At 38.9% G+C, this 18,153-nt stretch overlaps 1 protein-coding gene across 1 annotated transcript in view; it reads left to right on the top strand.

Moving 5' to 3' along the window:
* Nucleotides 1-3,755: 3,755 nt before the first annotated feature.
* FBXO33 (F-box protein 33) overlaps nucleotides 3,756-18,153 on the top strand; it is a 31,998-nt gene continuing 17,600 nt past the window's right edge. The window contains exon 1 of the mRNA XM_061182482.1: nucleotides 3,756-4,363. Within this exon, the coding sequence (XP_061038465.1) occupies nucleotides 3,756-4,363 (608 nt within the window). The remainder of the gene's footprint in view (nucleotides 4,364-18,153) is intronic.

Here is an 18,153-nt window from a genome sequence, read left to right as displayed (position 1 = left end):
CAGAGACTAGGAACCCTCATACATTGCTGTTAGGACTGGAAAATGATACAATCACTTTAGAAAACAGTTTGGAAGTTTCTCCAAAAGCTACACATAGAACTATCAAACAACCTATCATTTTCACTTCTAGGTATCTACCCAAGAGAAATGAAAACATATGTTCACAAAAGACTTGGACATGAATATTTACAGAAATGGTATTCATAATAGCCAAAAACTAGAAACCTAAATGTTAATCAGGGAATTCCCTGGCGGTCCAGTGGTTAGGACTTGCGCTTTCATTGCCAGGGCCTTGGTTCAATCCCTGATCAGGGAACTAAGCAGGGCCAAAAAAAAATAAAAACTGAATGTTAATCAACTGGTAAATAGGTAGACCAAAAATAAATAAATAAATAAAATGAAATTCTATTCAGCAATAAAAAGGAATGAATTAATGACACATGCTACATCATGGATGAACCTCAAAAATATTATGTTGGGCTTCCCTGGTGGCGCAGTGGTTGAGAATCTGCCTGCCAATGCAGGGGACACGGGTTCGAGCCCTGGTCTGGGAAGATCCCACATGCCGTGGAGCAACTGGGCCCGTGAGCCATAACTACTGAGCCTGCGCGTCTGGAGCCTGTGCTCCGCAACAAGAGAGGCCGCGACAGTGAGAGGCCCCGCGCACCACGATGAAGAGTGGCCCCCGCTTGCCGCAACTAGAGAAAGCCCTCGCACAGAAAGGAAGACCCAACACACCCAAAAATAAATAAATAAATAAATAATAAATTTATTTAAAAAAAATATATTATGCTAAGTGAAAGAAGCCAGACACAAGAGATCATATATTGTATGATTCCATTTATATCAAATGTTCAGAAAAGGCAAATTTATAGAGATAGAAAGTGCATTAGTGGCTGCCTGAAGGAAGAAGTGAGGATTAGCTGTAAATGGGTATGTGGAATCTTATTAAAGGGATGAAAATGTTCTAAAACCGATTTACAGTGTTGGTTGTACCATTTGATAAAATTACTAAATTGTTAAGGTGTATACTTGAAATGAATGAATTATATATGAAATATATATCTCAGTAAAATAGGGTTTTTTTAAAAAAGTCAGAACATCAGAGCTGCAGGGAATCTTGCCAAAACTCTCTACTTATACAGATGAAGAAAGTGAGGCCCCAAAGGGTTAACCAAAATCCAGCCTCACGTTCCCACCCAGTCCAGTGTTACCTCTACTAAAAATGCTCAAGGAATTTTTTTAAATTATAATAATAATTACATAGATTTCTTTGTGAAGAGTTCTAGAAGTATCAAAATCTGAGAACTGAAAAGAAATGATTGATTAAAACATAACAAAAATGTAATGAGAATGGGATGTTCAGAAAAAATAAAAGCTAGAAAAACTCGTTTGTCACTCTTTGAAGCCATATAACTTACTTTCAAAACTGGTAATAAAAGAAAAAGAACTAAGCATTTTTTCTGCCTTTTCAATAGGAGCTGTATTTCAGGGTAACTAAATGTTGTCTGTTTGTGAAAGAAAGCTTCTCCTATACAGAAGAATGCAAATTAATAAATGTAGATGGAATGAAAGAATTAGAAATTATCATTTTGGAACCCATAATACAATTAAGATTCAGGCAAGAATTATCAATTATTGTTAAGGCCATTAAGTGAGTGGTTGATGGAGAAGTTGGACATTTGTAAAAAATAACATCTCACAGATTTTGTTTTAAGGTTTAACAAAACACAGAACTTTATATGGAGGAAGATCAAAATTAACCTAATCAAGCCTTTAGCATTAATGTCCCGGTTTATTAGAAATTCAGGTACTAGAATAGTAAGCTAAACACCAAGAGAAAGTAGTCAAACAATTACAGAAAGGGAGATATTCTACAGGACAATAAGCCTCCTCTCTTTAGCTAATCAGAGAGACAAAAAAAAGAAAAAAGTGTGTGTTGGGCGGTGACTATTCTAGATTAAAAGAGACTTGAAATACAAACAAAAACAAGTGTGGTCCTTAATCGGATCCTGGTTTGGACAAAACAGCTATAAAGAACATTTGGGAGATAACTAGATAAATCTGAATATGGGTTATTAGATAACAAAAGTTATTTAAGTGTGATAATATTATTTTTGTTATATAATAATATGCTTTTAGAGATGCATACTGAAGTACTTATAAGTGGGAGATCCAGATGTCCATGGTTCACTTAAAACTATTTCAATGAGTTTAAAATATAAAAAAGTTAAATCCAAGTCTCAACTTCCTAATTCACTGCTATTTCTATTAGTGCTCATTCATAAAAATATAATAATAATTACATAGAAAAATCTCTTGCAGACAAGAGGTTCAGAGAAGTGAGCTACCATGAAGGCTAGCTTTTTTCTTTTTTTTTCTACAGGTACCAAAATGAAGATAACACATCACTGGCAACGTGGTATGTGCAAGACACCAAAAGTCATCAAAGCACCATGAATGGAGAGTTTTGCCTTCAGAGAGCTAAAAATATCTAGTAGAACAGCTTCTTGGAGTTAATCACTAGAAAACTAGGCTGTTCCAAGATCATAGTTAAGGCTTTGAAGCGGCAGCCTCACTAAAGCAATCCTCAATTATTACATAAAATCACTTACTCCTTTTCTAACTTCACTGCCCCTTACAATCAGTTAACTACCTCCCAAGTTGCGATGAAGTTAAGATACACTCTTTCGAAAATCCCTCTGTCAAATTAGGGGCGCCAAGCTAAAGAAAACCTTTAGCATAACAATCAGCTTCTTTACACTTAGGGCCTCAAAACCCGGAACTCGGAGCCTCTCTCAAACCGCGGAGAAGAGGCTGATTATCAACCAACAAACCTAACTCATTTGCCTTTTTTTCTCCTCTCCCTCTAAATCCAAAGGGTGGCGCTGTCCTCACTCCTTCCCCACACACCAGGTGTACGCGCAGGTCCACTTCGAGGTCCGAACAAGGAATGGGGGAAGTCCACTCGCGACCTCGGTCCGGCCCCCAGCCGCCCCGCCCCGCGCTTCTCCTCTACGCGACCCAGCCCCTCCGCGGAAGCCCGCGACTGCGCCCGCTCCCCCTCCTTAGCGGCTCTCTCTCAGAAACTCTCAACAATACTCCGGGCAGGTGGGACGGCTGACAAAGACCCAAGCCACCACTCTGGCTCTTGAGTCCTCAGCCCAGCAACAGAGAAACGTATAATGAGAAGCGTCACCAGCCCTTGCACCAACGCGAGTTCCGCCACTTCCACCGCCTGAGCGCCCAAGTTAACCGACTTACAGACTTGACGGGACTCGGCGGCCTCTGTGAGACGGGAGGGGGCGCCCATCGCCGGCACCACCAGCGCTTCCCGCCCCGCCCCGCCGGTCGGCCTGCCTGCGTCAGGTATCACGTGCTGCATCTGCCTTCCCTACAGTCAATCTGGCGCTCCCTTCTTCCGGAAGTCGCGCCCAGTCACGCAGGGCTCCTCCCACCACCGGTGACGTCAAACTCAGCTCCTACCACTGCTCTGCCTCCGCCTCCAGCCGCGGGGAGGGCTGCCATTTCCTTACAATAAATCCTGCCGCTTCCGGGCCCCTAACCAGTCCAAGCGAGGGTTTTGAAGTTCCTGAGTGTGCAGGCCTCGGATGCGCATGAGTAGAGTTTGAGAGGCCAGAGCCTGGCTATCTGGAGGCCACCCCCGCAGAGGCCATTCCCCCTCTCCGCAACTTGTGCTGCACTTGGTTCCGCCGAGACCCACGACGGTTCCGCCCCCTTCTTCCTTGTCATTGATGTTGTTGTTCTTGTCAGTGCCGCAGCCCCGACCGCCGGGAGCCCGAACCCGAGCCGGGCCCGCCCGGGTGGCGCGGTGGCGGCGGCAGCGGCTGCGGCTGCAGCAGCTGCGACGGCTGCGGGGGCTGCTCCGGGGACTGCGGGGGCGGCCGAGGACCGGCAGCCGGCGGCGGGGCCGAATGGCTCTGTGCGGGCAAGCGGCAGGCGCCGCGTCGCTGCCCAGCGAGCTAATCGTGCACATCTTCTCCTTCCTGTCCGCGTCCGACCGGCTACGGGCCTCGGCCTCCTGTTCGCACTGGCGCGAGTGCCTCTTCTACCCGGCTCTGTGGCCCCAGCTCCGCATCTGCCTCCGCGTCTCGCCCTCGGAGCAGCCACGGCTCGAATTCCTCATGCGCAAGTGCGGCTGGTTCGTGCGAGAGCTGCGCGTTGAATTCGCCGCGGAGAATTACCTGAGCGGCGGAGGCGGCCCGGGCGATGGAGGCCGCGTCGACACCGGGACTGGCGGGGAGGAAGTCGAAGCCCTGCAGCTCTCAACCCGTTGGCTGGAAGTGCTACGCACCTACTTAGAGCTGGTGCTGTGCGTGCTGGTCAGCATCCGGAACAACAGGTAGGCTCTTCGCGGCCCCTGTGTTCAACCTTCTCTCCCCGCTCCTCCTCTCCCGGGGCGCAGGGTCGCCTCCTTCCTCACACCTCGAAACAGAATCAGTGCGGATACGCCCCGCCCGCTTCAGCGTTGCTCTTTTCAGTGACTGGGGGTGTCAGTTCTAATCCGGCGATTCCTTTGAGGTGGGAGGGCGTAACGGGACTCATCATAATACTTTATAAACAGTGAAGGACTTAGTGTTTATCAGACAGCACTCCTGGCGCCTTCCAGGCACTGTCTCATCCATCCTTTCGGTAGCAGTGGGATGGAGTTGACAGGCGCCGTCATTCTTCAGTTTACGGGTGGGAGAGCTGAAGCTTGGAGGGTAAGGCCCAGAGTGAGTCTTGGGAGAAACAAACCATAATCCGGTTTTTTTGTTTCTGAACCTATCCATTCAGAATAGTTCGTGGTGGGGGAAGGAGTGGGTATGCTACTGGTTTCTCATAGTTACAAGACTCTCCTTGCAAAAAAATCTTTGACAGCCATTTTATTACCGGGAATAGTTTTTATTAACTAGGCCAGGCACAAAGAGTAGGAGGAGTGTTTGTTGAAGGGATTGGGGAACAGCCTGATCATCAGGATTGGAAGTCCCTCCCCTTTGCACCTCCAGACTCAGCTTATCCCCAGTGATTCACCTAAAAGTAGCACAGTACAGCTTGGTGTTTGCGTGTGTTGGGGGAACTGGCCGGTGTCTGCAAAGAGTAAGCCCTAACGGTAGTGGTTTTGCATCAAGACTTTACTGTAATTCTGGGGCTAACTTCCTATGTTCTGGTCCATTGTCCTAATCAGTATTTTCCATTATTTATCTACCGCCCTCTCCAAAATCCTATTAATGTAGATTTTCTGTATCTGGATAGTCTAACTAACCTTGCAATTAAACTATGAGGTAGAGGAAAGCTCAAAAGTTCAAAAAAGGAACAACTTAGCAATAATAGTTTAGCAGTTTGCAAGTACTTTCACATTCACTATCTTATTTGATCCTTTCAATGACCCTGTGAATTAGTCGGGACAGCTATTATTATCCCTACTTTATAGAAAAGAAACTGAAGCAAGTGATGTGCACATTGTCATACAGCATTGTTTTTCTCTAAGAGCAATGTTCTTCCTTTTGCAATAAATACATTATGTTGAACAGGATGGAGTGAAGGTCCTGGTTTAATGCTAGGTGAGATAGATATATATTCTTAACTCTGTGTTTGAATCACAAGGGTGGGAGATAAGCATATAGCTCCAAGTTGTATCTGGAGCATGGCTCCATCATTCCAGTGGGCTGTGTATTTCCCCAGCTTTTCACACCAAGCCATTTCATTTCGTTACTTTGATTTTATGTGGCAAAAGAGGCTGTTCAAGGCTGTAAGTTGGTCTTGATCAGGTTAGAGACTCTTTGTCAGAGTTGAATGTATGGTTCGAGGCCCAAGTGACCTAGAAGTTAGAAAGATTCAGTCAGTGAGCACTTACTACTGATGAGACCAATGTGGGGGGGGGGGGGTTTGAATTCAGCAAGTATCAATTAGATTTTTCTTGAGATCAGATAGCAGTTCTGAGCAGCCATCTAAAAATGCGTGTCTTTTGTCCAAGTAAGAACAAGTCTTGCAGAGTGCCTGGTTCCTTTTAAGTGTTTTAATAACTGGATGGATAAAGGTTATATAGGCAAAATAGTGGTACATCACATCTTTGCTTTTTCTCTCCCTCCCTTCCTCACCCCTACCACTTTTTTTTTCTGCTGTATTGAGGTACAATTGACAAAGTGTACCTACCCTGTTTATTAGCATCCCAATCTACTTGTCTCTAAGACTATCCTATAAATAATCTTTATATATTTGGTAAGAAGTTGATCTCAACTTTATTTTTGAAAATATCTTGAGATACTCTACTAATTTTGGAAGTATTAATGTGGATGTTAAAAACTTAAAGGAAACTAGTTTTATTTAAACAAATTTGAAAATGTTTTAAACCAAGTTGTTTTTTTGGTAACTCTGATAAAGCCTATTCTTATTTCATTCCATAATCATTTAAACATCAGACTCAGGTTCAATGAAGACTCAAACAACCATTTTGTAGATAGAAAAGGGGGATATGAAACCTACCAAGTCACAAGCTTTATGTTTCCAGGCTTTGTGTTGAATTTCTTTAAATAATTCATACAGTTCAGACTGTTATTTTGTTGTATTCAGTTATTTTCATGTCTTTAAAGAAAAGAACTAAAACCATAACCTTGAATTGTGGGAACTTTTCAAGGGTACTGTTCTGAGAGGATAATTGGCATTTTCTTTGCTTGATTCCTGTGTTTCATATATGCACGTACTCTCAAGAGTGACTGTAGCCACCTTACCAATATCCTAGGTGTTCGGAACAACTGATGAGTATCAAAGAGGTACAAAAATGCCTCGCAGAGGGTAAAATACAGTCCTCTACCTTCAGAGCTCACTTCTCTACAGGGGGCTAGGATACCTACCTTCTTGATCAACAGTAAAAGCAGAAATAAAATAAGTACTCATTCAACTGTATTAGAGGTTAAATCGGCTGAGTTTCTTCTATAATTAATTGTTCTACAGGAAATTGTACTTAGAAGTTCAAAACAACAAATTTAATTATGCATTTTTAGGATTTAACCTGTCAAGTTGAGTACTGCCTATTAAAATGCTGTATTTCAGACTCCTTAGGAAAAATGAGACTTCATGGACAATAAGGTTTATGATAATAATAGCTAATAGACTCAGTCACTAAAAATACTTATTCTTAAACAGTAGGCATAGGTACATTGTCATCACCTGGTTTATGCTTTCCTGGACTATATAAATATTTTGCATAAACCTTTTTTGGATGAAATACTATTTGGGGGGCAGTACTTTTTTAAAAGATGCAGGCTAGAGAGATTTTGTATAAGGGTGATTTTCTTGTTACAACTCTAACTACATGTATCTAGGTTGACCAATTTTATGACTATGCCTGCTTATATCCCCTCTTGGTAGTAGAAGGTCTATTAATAATTCTTAGATTTGGTTTGCTGATTTGGCACCTGCAGTGAGTGAGAGTCTTCTTACCTTTGTATTGTTTTTTCAACATCAGTCTACTAAGACCCAACAGCTGATAAGGCAATTTAAAAATACATCTTAAAATACATTAAAAATTCTTTGGACATTTCATATTACTACCTAAGAAGGTAGGAAATGTCTTGAAGGTATTATCTCCAGCAACCCTGAGCCTTATTTTTCTTGAAATACTTTTCCCCATCATGGGGTAATAAATACATGTGATAATAACATTTCACTTTTGAGAGCTTAACTTTTATTATTTGCTTTAAAAAGCCCATTTACAGAATATGTATACTAAAACATATTGGGATTCTGACCCGTCCTCGCGCCCCGAGAGATGGTTGCCTTTAGAGAAGAGATACCATACCCAACAGACTCCTTACCTTAAAACTGACAAATTTAAAGTGGCTCCATGGGGATAGCTTCAAGGTCATTGAGAAGGAAGGAGACTAAACTGCTGAAGAAACTAATCTCCTCTGAGGGCTGCTGAGAGGAATTAGGGCTCTCTTTAGTCCATAGGTCCATTCTTACCATGACTGAGAACTGATAGAGGATAGGAAGATAAAACTCAACGAAAGATTGTCAAAGTAAAATATTTTTTATGTGTTAAAAGAAGCTGTTGAGCAGCTTTTGAATGAAGGGATTAAATTATTTCCATTTTAATGTGTTAATTCCGAGGCAGCCTTGGAAGAGTTCACCCAATTTGATCAATTTATGTATGACCTAAGATGATAGTTATAAAAAAGTCTGGTTTTTTTTCCCTCCAAATATTGAGAGCTTACTATGTGCCAGAGCAGTGAAGACAAGCTCCCTGTTTCCATGGATTCAACATTCCAGAGGGAAAAGATAGGCAGAAACGAGTAAACAAAGATTATTTCAGTTGTGAAAGTAAGAGAAAATCTGAAAATAAAAGAGGACTATGTAATAGTGACTAGGTGGCAACATGAGATAGAGTGGTGAGGGAAAAACCTCTTCTGAAAAGGACATTTGAGCTGCAGCCTGAACGACAAGAGTCACCTATCTGAAGATCTGAGAAAATAGCATTCCAAGCAGAAAAAAACAGCACCAAGGCCTTAGGCCAGACAAATTTGGGGCCTGTTGGGAGCAATAGGAAATAAAGTATGGCAGGACCATGTGAAGGGTGAAAAGTGGTGTCACAATGAGCTCTGAGATGTAGCAGGAGGAAGGAATGGTGCTGGTTAGGTGGGCTTGTGGAATAAAGTTTGGACTATATCCTAAGAATAGAAGAAGTCATTGAAAAAATTTTAAGGACAAGCGTAAGGTGATCTAATTTGCATTTTAAGACAATCACTGGTTGCTGTGTAATGAATGAATTTTAAGAATGAACAGAGAGGAAGCAGGGAGACTAAAGGGAAGCTGTTGCAATAATCTAGGCAAGAGATGATGGTAGCCTGGAGTATGGTGGAGGAAAAGAAGATTTTAAAAAGTGAATGGATTTGGAATATATTTTGGAAGTAGAGCCAAGAAGACTTGCTGCTGGAATGTAGATAGAGGAAGGGAAGAATCAAATATTTTTCATCATTTCTCTGTAAACTCACTCAGTTTTCTTGTCCTTAGTACTGTTAAAATTATCTTTTAATAATATGTTAAATAACAATTTTAAATGTCAGTTTTATTTAAATAAACCTTTTTTTAATAACATCTGGGATTTGAGGATGATGATAATTCTTAGATGGTAATTGAGTAAGTGAATTTATAAAGCAAATTCTGGGAAATTACTTTTAATTAATGGATCCTAAGAAAGCTAATAAGGAATACTATTATAGGCCCGTGACTTATTTCTGGAATCTCTAAAGCTGTGCCACTAGCCACATATAGCTATTTAAATTTTAATTACTTGAATAAAATTAAAGATTCAGTTAGTTGTACTTGCCACATTTCTAGTGCTCCATAACCATATGTGGCTAGTGGCTACCATTTTGGACAGCATAGAATAGAGCATTTCCAGCATGGCAGAAAGTTCTATTGGACAGCACTTCTCTAAAGTGTTTGTTTTCTTTGTTTGATTTGGCTGTTGTCATTCATTAACGTTTCTGAGAGGAGGAAATATGTTATCAAAAAGTGTTATGTGACTGTAAACACATTTGATATTGAACATAGACTAAGAAAATTAGAAGTGATCTGAAAGAATTTCATGCAATGATGTAGATTATTTTAGCTTTTATCAGTTTAGAAAAGGAAAAAATTGCATTCTTTGAGCTCCTTTACATCATTGAGAAAGACTTCAACCGTTTTAAGTGCATCTTTTTAAAGTACCAAGTTCTTACATATTCTCCTTTTCTGTAGTTAATTAAACTTAGCTGTATTAACTCTAATTTAAGGTGGCTGTGTTTCACATTTTTACACTGATACTACTTATTACATCAAATAAATAATTTTGGATCCTCTGAAATGAAAGGAAACATACTAGAGTTTCTGCCACGGATAAAGTTTGCCAATTCTGAACCACAGAAGAGAGAAAAGGTCTTCATGACCAAGACATCAGAAGCCTTTGGGTCTCAGTTGTACTAAACAGTCCAATGGAAATCCCAGAGAAAGATGAAGAGTTTTCAGCACTCTGCAGTTAGACCTTGAGGAATATTTCTTAAGCTCATAGGATGTTAATATTGTTTTCAAAGAATTGCCCAATCTAACACATTGAATCTATATGTTGTAGGTTTTTGTAAAAGGCTGTCAAAAATTGTGTTGGTTGTTTGATTCATAGGGAAATTCTTACGCTAGAAAGAGGATATCTCTTTTCAGTGATTTTTTTTTTTAATTTTTATTGGAGTTTAGTTGATTTACAATGTTGTGTTAGTTTCAGGTATACAGCAAAGTGAATCAGTTATACATATACATATATCCACTCTTTTTTAGATTCTTTTTCCCATATAGGCCATTACAGAGTATTGAGTAGAGTTCCCTGTGCTATACAGTAGGTCTTTATTAGTTATCTATTTTACTGAATATATATAGTAGTGTGTATATGTCAATCCCAGTCTTCCAATTTATCCCTGCGCCCCGCAATCCCCTGGTAACCATAAGTTTGTTTTCTGCATCTGTAACTCTATATCTGTTTTGTAGATAAGTTCATTTGTACCCTTTTTTTTTAGATTCCACATATAAGCAATATCATATGAAATTTATATATATATTTATTGAAGTTGTGTGTGTTTTTTTATTTCTTTTTAAAAATTTTTTATTGAAGTATAGTTGGTTTATAATACTGTTAGTTTCAGGTGTGCAGCAAAGTGATTCACTTGTATATTTTTTCAGATTATTTTCCGTTATAGGTTATTACAAGATATTGAATATAGTTCCCTGTGCTGTACAGTAAATCCTTGTTGCCTATCTATTTTATGTATAGTAGTTTGTATCTGTTAATCCCATACCCCTAATTTATCCCTCCCCGCCTCCTTTTCCCCTTTGGTAACCATAAGTTTGTTTTCTATGTCTGTGAGTCTGTTTCTGTTTTATATATAGATACATTTGTATAATTTTTTAGATTCCACATTTAAGTGATAACATATAATATTTGTCTTTCTCTGTCTGAATTACTTAGTATGATATTCTCTAGGTCCATCCATGTTGCTGCAAATGGCAATATTTCATTCTTTTCTATGGATGAGTAATATTCCATTGTGTATGTATGCCACATCTTCTTAAACCAATCATCTGTTGATGGGCACTTGGGTTGTTTCCATGTCTTGGCTTTTGTAAATAGTGCTACTGTGAACATTGGGGTGCTGGTATCTTTCCAAATTGGAGTTTTCACTTTTCCACACATATGCCTAAGAGTGAGATTGCTGGATCATATGGTAGATCTATTTTTAGTTTTTTAAGGAACCTCCCATACTGTTCTCCATAGTGGCTGTACCAATTTACATTCCCACCAACAGTGCAGGAGGGTTCCCTTTTCTCCATACCCTCTCCAGCATTTATTGTTTGTAGACTTTTTGATGATGGCCATTCTGACTGGTGTGAGCTGATAATCTCATTGTAGTTTTGATTTGCATTTCCCTAATAATTAGTGATGTTGAACATCTTTTCATGTGCCTCTTGGCCATCTGGATGTCTTCTTAGGTCTAAGAAGACCTCTACCGAACTGTCTGTTTAGGTCTTCTGCCCATTTTTTGATTGTGTTGTTTGTTTTTTTGATATTGAGTTGTATGAGCTGTTTGTGTATTTTGGAGATTAACCCCTTGTCAATCACATCATTTACAAATATTTTCTCCCATTCCACAGGTTGTCTTTTGGTTTTGTTGATGGTTTCCTTTGCTATGCAAAAGCTTTTAATTTGATTAGGTCCCATGTGTTTATTTTTGCTTTTATTTCTTTGCCTTGGGAGACTGATCTGAGAAAATATTACTACAGTTTATGTCTGAGAATATTTTGTCTATGTTCTCTTCTAAGAGTTTTATGGTGTCATGTCTTATACTTACGTCTTTAAACCATTTTGAGTTTATTTTTGTGTATGGTGTGAGGGAGTGTTCTAACTTCATTGATTTACATGTAGCTGTCCAGCTTTCCCAACACCACTTGGTGAAGAGTCTATCTTTTCTCCACTGTATATTCTTGCCTCCTTTGCTGTAGATTAATTGACCATAGGTGCGTGGGTTTATTTCTGGGCTCTCTATTCTGTTCCATTGATCTATATGTCTGTTTTTGTGTCACTACCATTGTGTTTTGATTACTGTAGCTTTGTGGTATTGTCTGAAGTCTGGAAGGGTTATCCCTCCAGCTTTGTTCTGTTTCCTCAGGATTGCTTTGGCCATTCTGGGTCTTCTGTAGTTCCATAAAAATTTTAGGATTATTTGTTCTAGTTCTGTGAAAAATGTCATGGGTATTTTGATAGGAATCACATTAAATCTGTAGATTGCTTTGGATAGTGTGGCCATTTTAACACTATTAAGTCTTCCAACCCAAGAGCATGAGATACCTTTCCATTTCTTTTAAGCAACTTCAGTTTCCTTTATCAGTGTGTTGTAGTTTTCAGTGTATAAGTCTTTCATCTCCTTGATAAGGCTTATTCCTAGATTTTTTTTTGGTCACAATTTTAAGTGGGATTTTTTTTTTTACTTTCTCTTTCTGATATTTCATTGTTTGTGTAAAGAAATGCAACCGATTTCTGTATATTAATTTTGTATCCTGCTACCTTGATGAATTCACTTATTCTAATAGTTCTTGTATGGAGACTTTAGGGTTCTCTATGTAGAGTATCTTGTCACCTGCAAATAGTGACAGTTTTACCTCTTCTCTTCCAATTTGGATACCTTTTGTTTCTTTTTCCTATCTGACTTCTGTCACTAAGACTTCTAGTACAATATTAAATAGAAATGGTGAGAGTGGGCATCCTTGTCTTATTCTTGAATTTAGCGGAAAGGCTTTCAGCTTTTCTCTGTCGAGTATTATGTTAGCTGTGGGTTTGTTGTAAATGGCGTTTATTATGTTGAGATATGTTCCCTGTATACCCATTTTGGTGAGAGTTTTTATCATGGATGTGTGTTGAATTTTGTCAAATGCTTTTTCTGCATCTATTGAGATGATCATGTAGTTTTTGTCTTTCCTTTTGTTTATGTGGTTTATCACGTTGATAGATGTGCATACGTTGAACCATCCTTGTGACCCTGGAATGAATCCAGCTTGATCATGGTGTATGATCCTTTTTATGTATTGTTGGATTTGGTTTGCTAATTTTTTTTTGAGAATTTTTGCATCTATATTCATCAAAGATACTGGCCTGTAATCTTTTTTAGTAGTGTCTTTGTCTGGTTTTGGTATCAGGTTGATGGTGGCCTCATAGAATGAACTTGGGAGTGTTCCCTCCCTTCAATCTTGTGAAATAGTTTGAGAAGGATAGGTATAAGTTCTTATTTGTATGTTTGGCAGAATTCTCCAGTGAAGCTGTCTGGTCCTGGACTTTTGTTTGCAGGGAGGTTTTTTTTTTATTACAGGTTCTGTGTTCACTTTTAGTGATCAGTCTGTTCAAATTATGTTTCTTCTTGACTCAATTTTGGTGGGCTGTGTGTTTCTAGAAACTTATCCATTTCTTCTAGGTTGTCCAATTTTTTAAGTTGTATGTTTTTCATACAACTTAAGTATGTATATTAATATACTATGTGTATAAAAACTATGGTTGAAAAGATAAGCGCAAATCACAGGTCTTGAGAAGAGAATTTTCACTTTTCTGAGCAAATATGTTATTTTAGAGGTATTCCTAGTGTATAATGTACCTGAAGACTGATCTACACTATAAATCCGTGATGTGTGAGGTATAGATAAAAAGCCCCTCGTTTTTGTCATGAATTAAGGTAAATAAACTATTCAACATATTTATTGAATGCCAGGCCTTGTTCTAGTGACTGGGGATACAGCATTAATTAAAAAGCCATGCCATCATAGAGCTTATTCTAGTGGGAAAACAAGACAAATAAATAAAATATGTAGTATCACAGTTGGTAATACATGCTATGACACAAAATGAACCAGTGAAGGGAGATGGGAATGTTGGAGGTGGGAAGGAGTGTTGCTGTGTAAAATGGGGAATTTAAGGAAGGTTTTAACTGCTGAAGTAGTATTTGAAGGAAGGGAGGGACTAAGCCATGTGTGTCTCTGTCTCTGGAAAGTGATTCCTGGGAGAAGTAGCAGTAAGTGGAGGAGTGGCTCTGCAGTGGGACTATGACTGGCATGGTTAAGTAAAACAGCATAGAACCAATGAGATGTAGAAAAGGTCAGCCAAGTAAGAGGGAGAGGTGATATGGAAATCAGTAGGCCTTTATTGGGCTTTTATAAAGACTTTGACTCTAAGTGACATGAGGAGCCATGAAAGGGTTTTGCGACAAGGAGTGACATGATCTAATAGTTCAAAAGGAATATTCTAGCTGCTTTTTTGGGAATAGTTTCTAGCAGGACAAGGGTAGAAGCAATGAGCTGGTTATGAGGCTATTGCAGTAACCCAGACAAGACATGATGGTGGCATGGACCAGGGTGGGAGCAGTGGAAGTGATAAGTAGTCTGATTCTGTATTTATTTTTATCTGGAGGACTTCTAGAAGTAGAATGTAAGTATAAAAAATTAGATACAATTGCTCAGCTAACATTACAGTGCTCTTTTAATTGCTACTCCCTAAATATATCTATAAAGATATTTCCTTTGGCTGTTTTTATTCATTTTGTGTTTTAAAAAAAAGAGAGAGAAAAAAAAAAGGAAATACCTAGGCTTTGGACACAGTTTATTTTCTGAAAGCATGGCTTATCTTTGATATTTAGCTCCTTTACCACCAAATACTTTCAAGCAGTGCCCAGTTCATATAGGCCTTACGTAAATTAGAATCAGTTTGTTGAATTTCCCCAGAAACTTCGTGGTCTTCTTTACTGCAGTCATTTGGATTTTTTTTTTTTTCCTCCTCTTCTCGTCCCTCACTTTCCTGCTTCATGTGAACCCATTACTCCTTGGAATTTGCCTAAGTCTGGCCCACATATGGGCTGTGGGTTCAAGATGGTAGGACTAGGTGGAAAAGAATAAGCAAGTGGTACTCTGCACAAGGCTTCTTCCCTTCCTTTGTCCCAAATCATTGGTCTTATCACTGTTAATGCTAGGTCAGGTAAATCTGTTTTTCTATCCAGAAACTCATCATGTGTACTCTTCTATTACATCACTTAAGTGGACAAGGAAAAAGCAGGAAACAGGGGCCACACTTGAGCTACCTTTTAACCTGGTTTGTTACTCAGATGTTGCTGGTAACTTCCAAAAAGGATCTCATTCTTAGAAACCTCAAAAAAGCAACTTTGGTTCAAGGCAAAGAAGAAAGGCTTCACCTGAGGCAAGAGACTTTTATCTTCTGTATCTTAGATCCACCTTCTCAAGCCACACAACTTCTCTGTACCAAAGTCCTAGTAGAGTCACCACCATGTTCATGGGGCTGGGTAAGGCCCAGTCATATTGCCAGTACTGCAGAGAGCTGAGTGGATGTGTTCTTGATGGTCCTTAAAATCCTAAACTAGTTCTCCCAGAGAAACGGCAGTATTGAACAACCATATGAGGTAGGCAGCAGTATTATCTCTATTCTAAGGATGGTGAAACTGAGACACAGAGTAGTTAAGGGAGCTTGCCAATTACACAATTAGAGAAATGACTGCCTTTTTTTTCTAATACTTTAATGAAATTTTTGAACACATGCAAAAACTGGACAATGAACCTATCACCCAGATTCAGTATTTAAAGATTTTTGCCACGTTTGCTTTCTTTTGTCTGTACTGAAGTATTTGAAAGGAAATCCAAGATACAGATGTCATTTTACACTGCACACTTCAATATAAAATTCTGAAAATTATGGACATTTTTATATATAACCACAGTGGTGTTAATACACTTAACAAAGTTGTCGATAATCCTTTAGTCTCACCTGACTTTTCTTTAATTAGTCTTTTTAAAACCTTTATTTCCACTCCAAGAGTCTAAACTCATAGACATTTGTAACTTAATTACAATAACTTTTCATGTAATTGGCACACAATACATATTTTGATAATTGAATGAGCAAAGAGTAGGAGAGCAGTCTGTAGACTAAGTTTCTAAATTATAAGTACTTAACAATCTGACTTCACTCTGTATCCGGAACTGATGACTTTTAAAAATAGGATTGGGGCTTCCCTGGTGACGCAGTGGTTAAGAATCCGCCTGCCAATGCAGGGGACACAGGTTCGAGCCCTGGTCCGGGAAGATCCCACATGCCACGGAGCAACTAAGCCTGTGCGCCACAACTACTGAGCCTGCGCTCTAGAGCCCGTGAGCCACAACTACTGAGCCCACGTGCCACAACTACTGAAGCCCACGTGCCTATAGCCCGTGCTCCACAACAAGAGAAGCCACCACAATGAGAAGCCCGCACACCGCAACGAAGAGTAGCCCCCGCTCGCTGCAACTAGAGAAAGCCCGCGCACAGCAACAAAGACCCAACACAGCCAAAAATAAATAAATAAATAAATTTTTTAAAAAAATAAAAATAGGATTAAAGAAGAATGCAATTAGGTTGAAGAAATTCATTCTCTTTTTGCAATAGTATTAGATTGATTATCAAACACTGTTTATGATTTTGTGCTCTTTCACAGCACATCTTAGGATTTGCAAAGGGACTATTAAGTAGGTTGTATCCTATTAATATTACCATAGGAACAGAGCTAAGTTAAATTGAAGAATTAAGATGAAAGAAAATATTTCTAACCAACTGAACTGTTTTCCCAGTGTGTTTTTGTTACCTGCCTTTTGAGCAAAGGCATGTTGTGGACATTGTGCAGGAAAGAACTCAGTATTGTATACCTGGAACTAAAACAGAGATCTTCCAGACAGTCTCCTTATATTAACTTGTTAAATTTTACTAACATGCAGGTCGTTAATTTTTTTTTTTTAAATGATTTTGATGTGAATTAAGCTCTTATGAAGGTGAAAGCTATGTAAAGCTAATCTAAAGTAAAAATTCAGCAGAGGTAATTCTAGTAAAATGTGAAACATCCTTTTACAAAATTGTAATAATAATATATATGTGGTTTTGAATAAACCTTTAGCCAGACTCATCAAGAAAAATCTCAAACAATCTAAACTTGCACCCAAAGAAACTAGAAAAAGAAGAAAAAACAAGACCTAAAGTTAGTAAAAGGAAAGAAATAATAAAGGTCAGAGCAGAAATAAATGAAATAGAGACTGAAAAAACAATATAAAAGATCAATGAAACTAAGAGCTGGTTCTTTGAAAAGATAAATAAAATTGATAAACCTTTAGCCAGACTCAGCAAGAAAAAAGAGAGAGGGCCCAAATCAATAAAATCAGAAATGAAAAAGGAGACGTTACAACCAAACACTACAGAAATACAAGGATCCTAAGAGATTACTACAAACAACTATACACCAACAAAGTGGACAAGCTAGAAGAAAAGGAAAAATTCCTAGATATGTGCACTCTCCCAAGATTGAACCAGGAAGAAATAGAAAATATGAACAGACCAATGACTAGTAATGAAACTGAATTTCATTTTTTTTAAAAACTGCCAATAAACAAAAGTCCAGGACCAGATGGCTTCACGGGTGAATTCTACCAAACGTTTAGAAAAGAGTTAACACCTATGCTCTCAAACTGTTCCAAAAAATTGCAGAGGAAGGAACACTTCCAAACCCATTCTATGAGGCCAGCAGTATCCTGATACCAAAGTCAGAAAAAGACACCACCCTGATACCAAAACCAGAAAATGACACCACAAGAAAAGAAAATTACAGGCCACAGTAATTTTCAAATTTCTGTGTTGATCACTGATCAACATAGATGCAAAAGTCCTCAACAAAATATTAGCAAACTGAATTCAACAGTACATTAAAAGGATCATACACCATGATCAAGTGGGATTTATCCTAGGAATGCAAGAATGGTTCATTATCCATATATCAATGTGATACAACGCATTAACAAATTGAAGAATAAAAATCGTGTGATCATCTCAATAGATGCAGAAAATGCTTTTGACAAAATTTAACATCCATTTATAGTAAAAAAACTCTCCACAAAGTGGGTGTAGAAGGAACATAATAAAGGCCATATATGACAAGCCCACAGCTTATCATCAGACAGTGAAAAGCTGAAAGCATTTCCTCTAAGATCAGGAATAAGACAAGGATGCCCACTCTCACCACTTTTATTCAGCATAATATTCAAAGTCCTAGCCACAGCGGT

The sequence above is a fragment of the Eubalaena glacialis genome, chromosome 2 (genome assembly GCF_028564815.1).
Source record: "Eubalaena glacialis isolate mEubGla1 chromosome 2, mEubGla1.1.hap2.+ XY, whole genome shotgun sequence".
Classification (NCBI taxonomy): domain Eukaryota; kingdom Metazoa; phylum Chordata; class Mammalia; order Artiodactyla; family Balaenidae; genus Eubalaena; species Eubalaena glacialis.
This window is presented reverse-complemented; position numbering and strand designations above follow the sequence as displayed.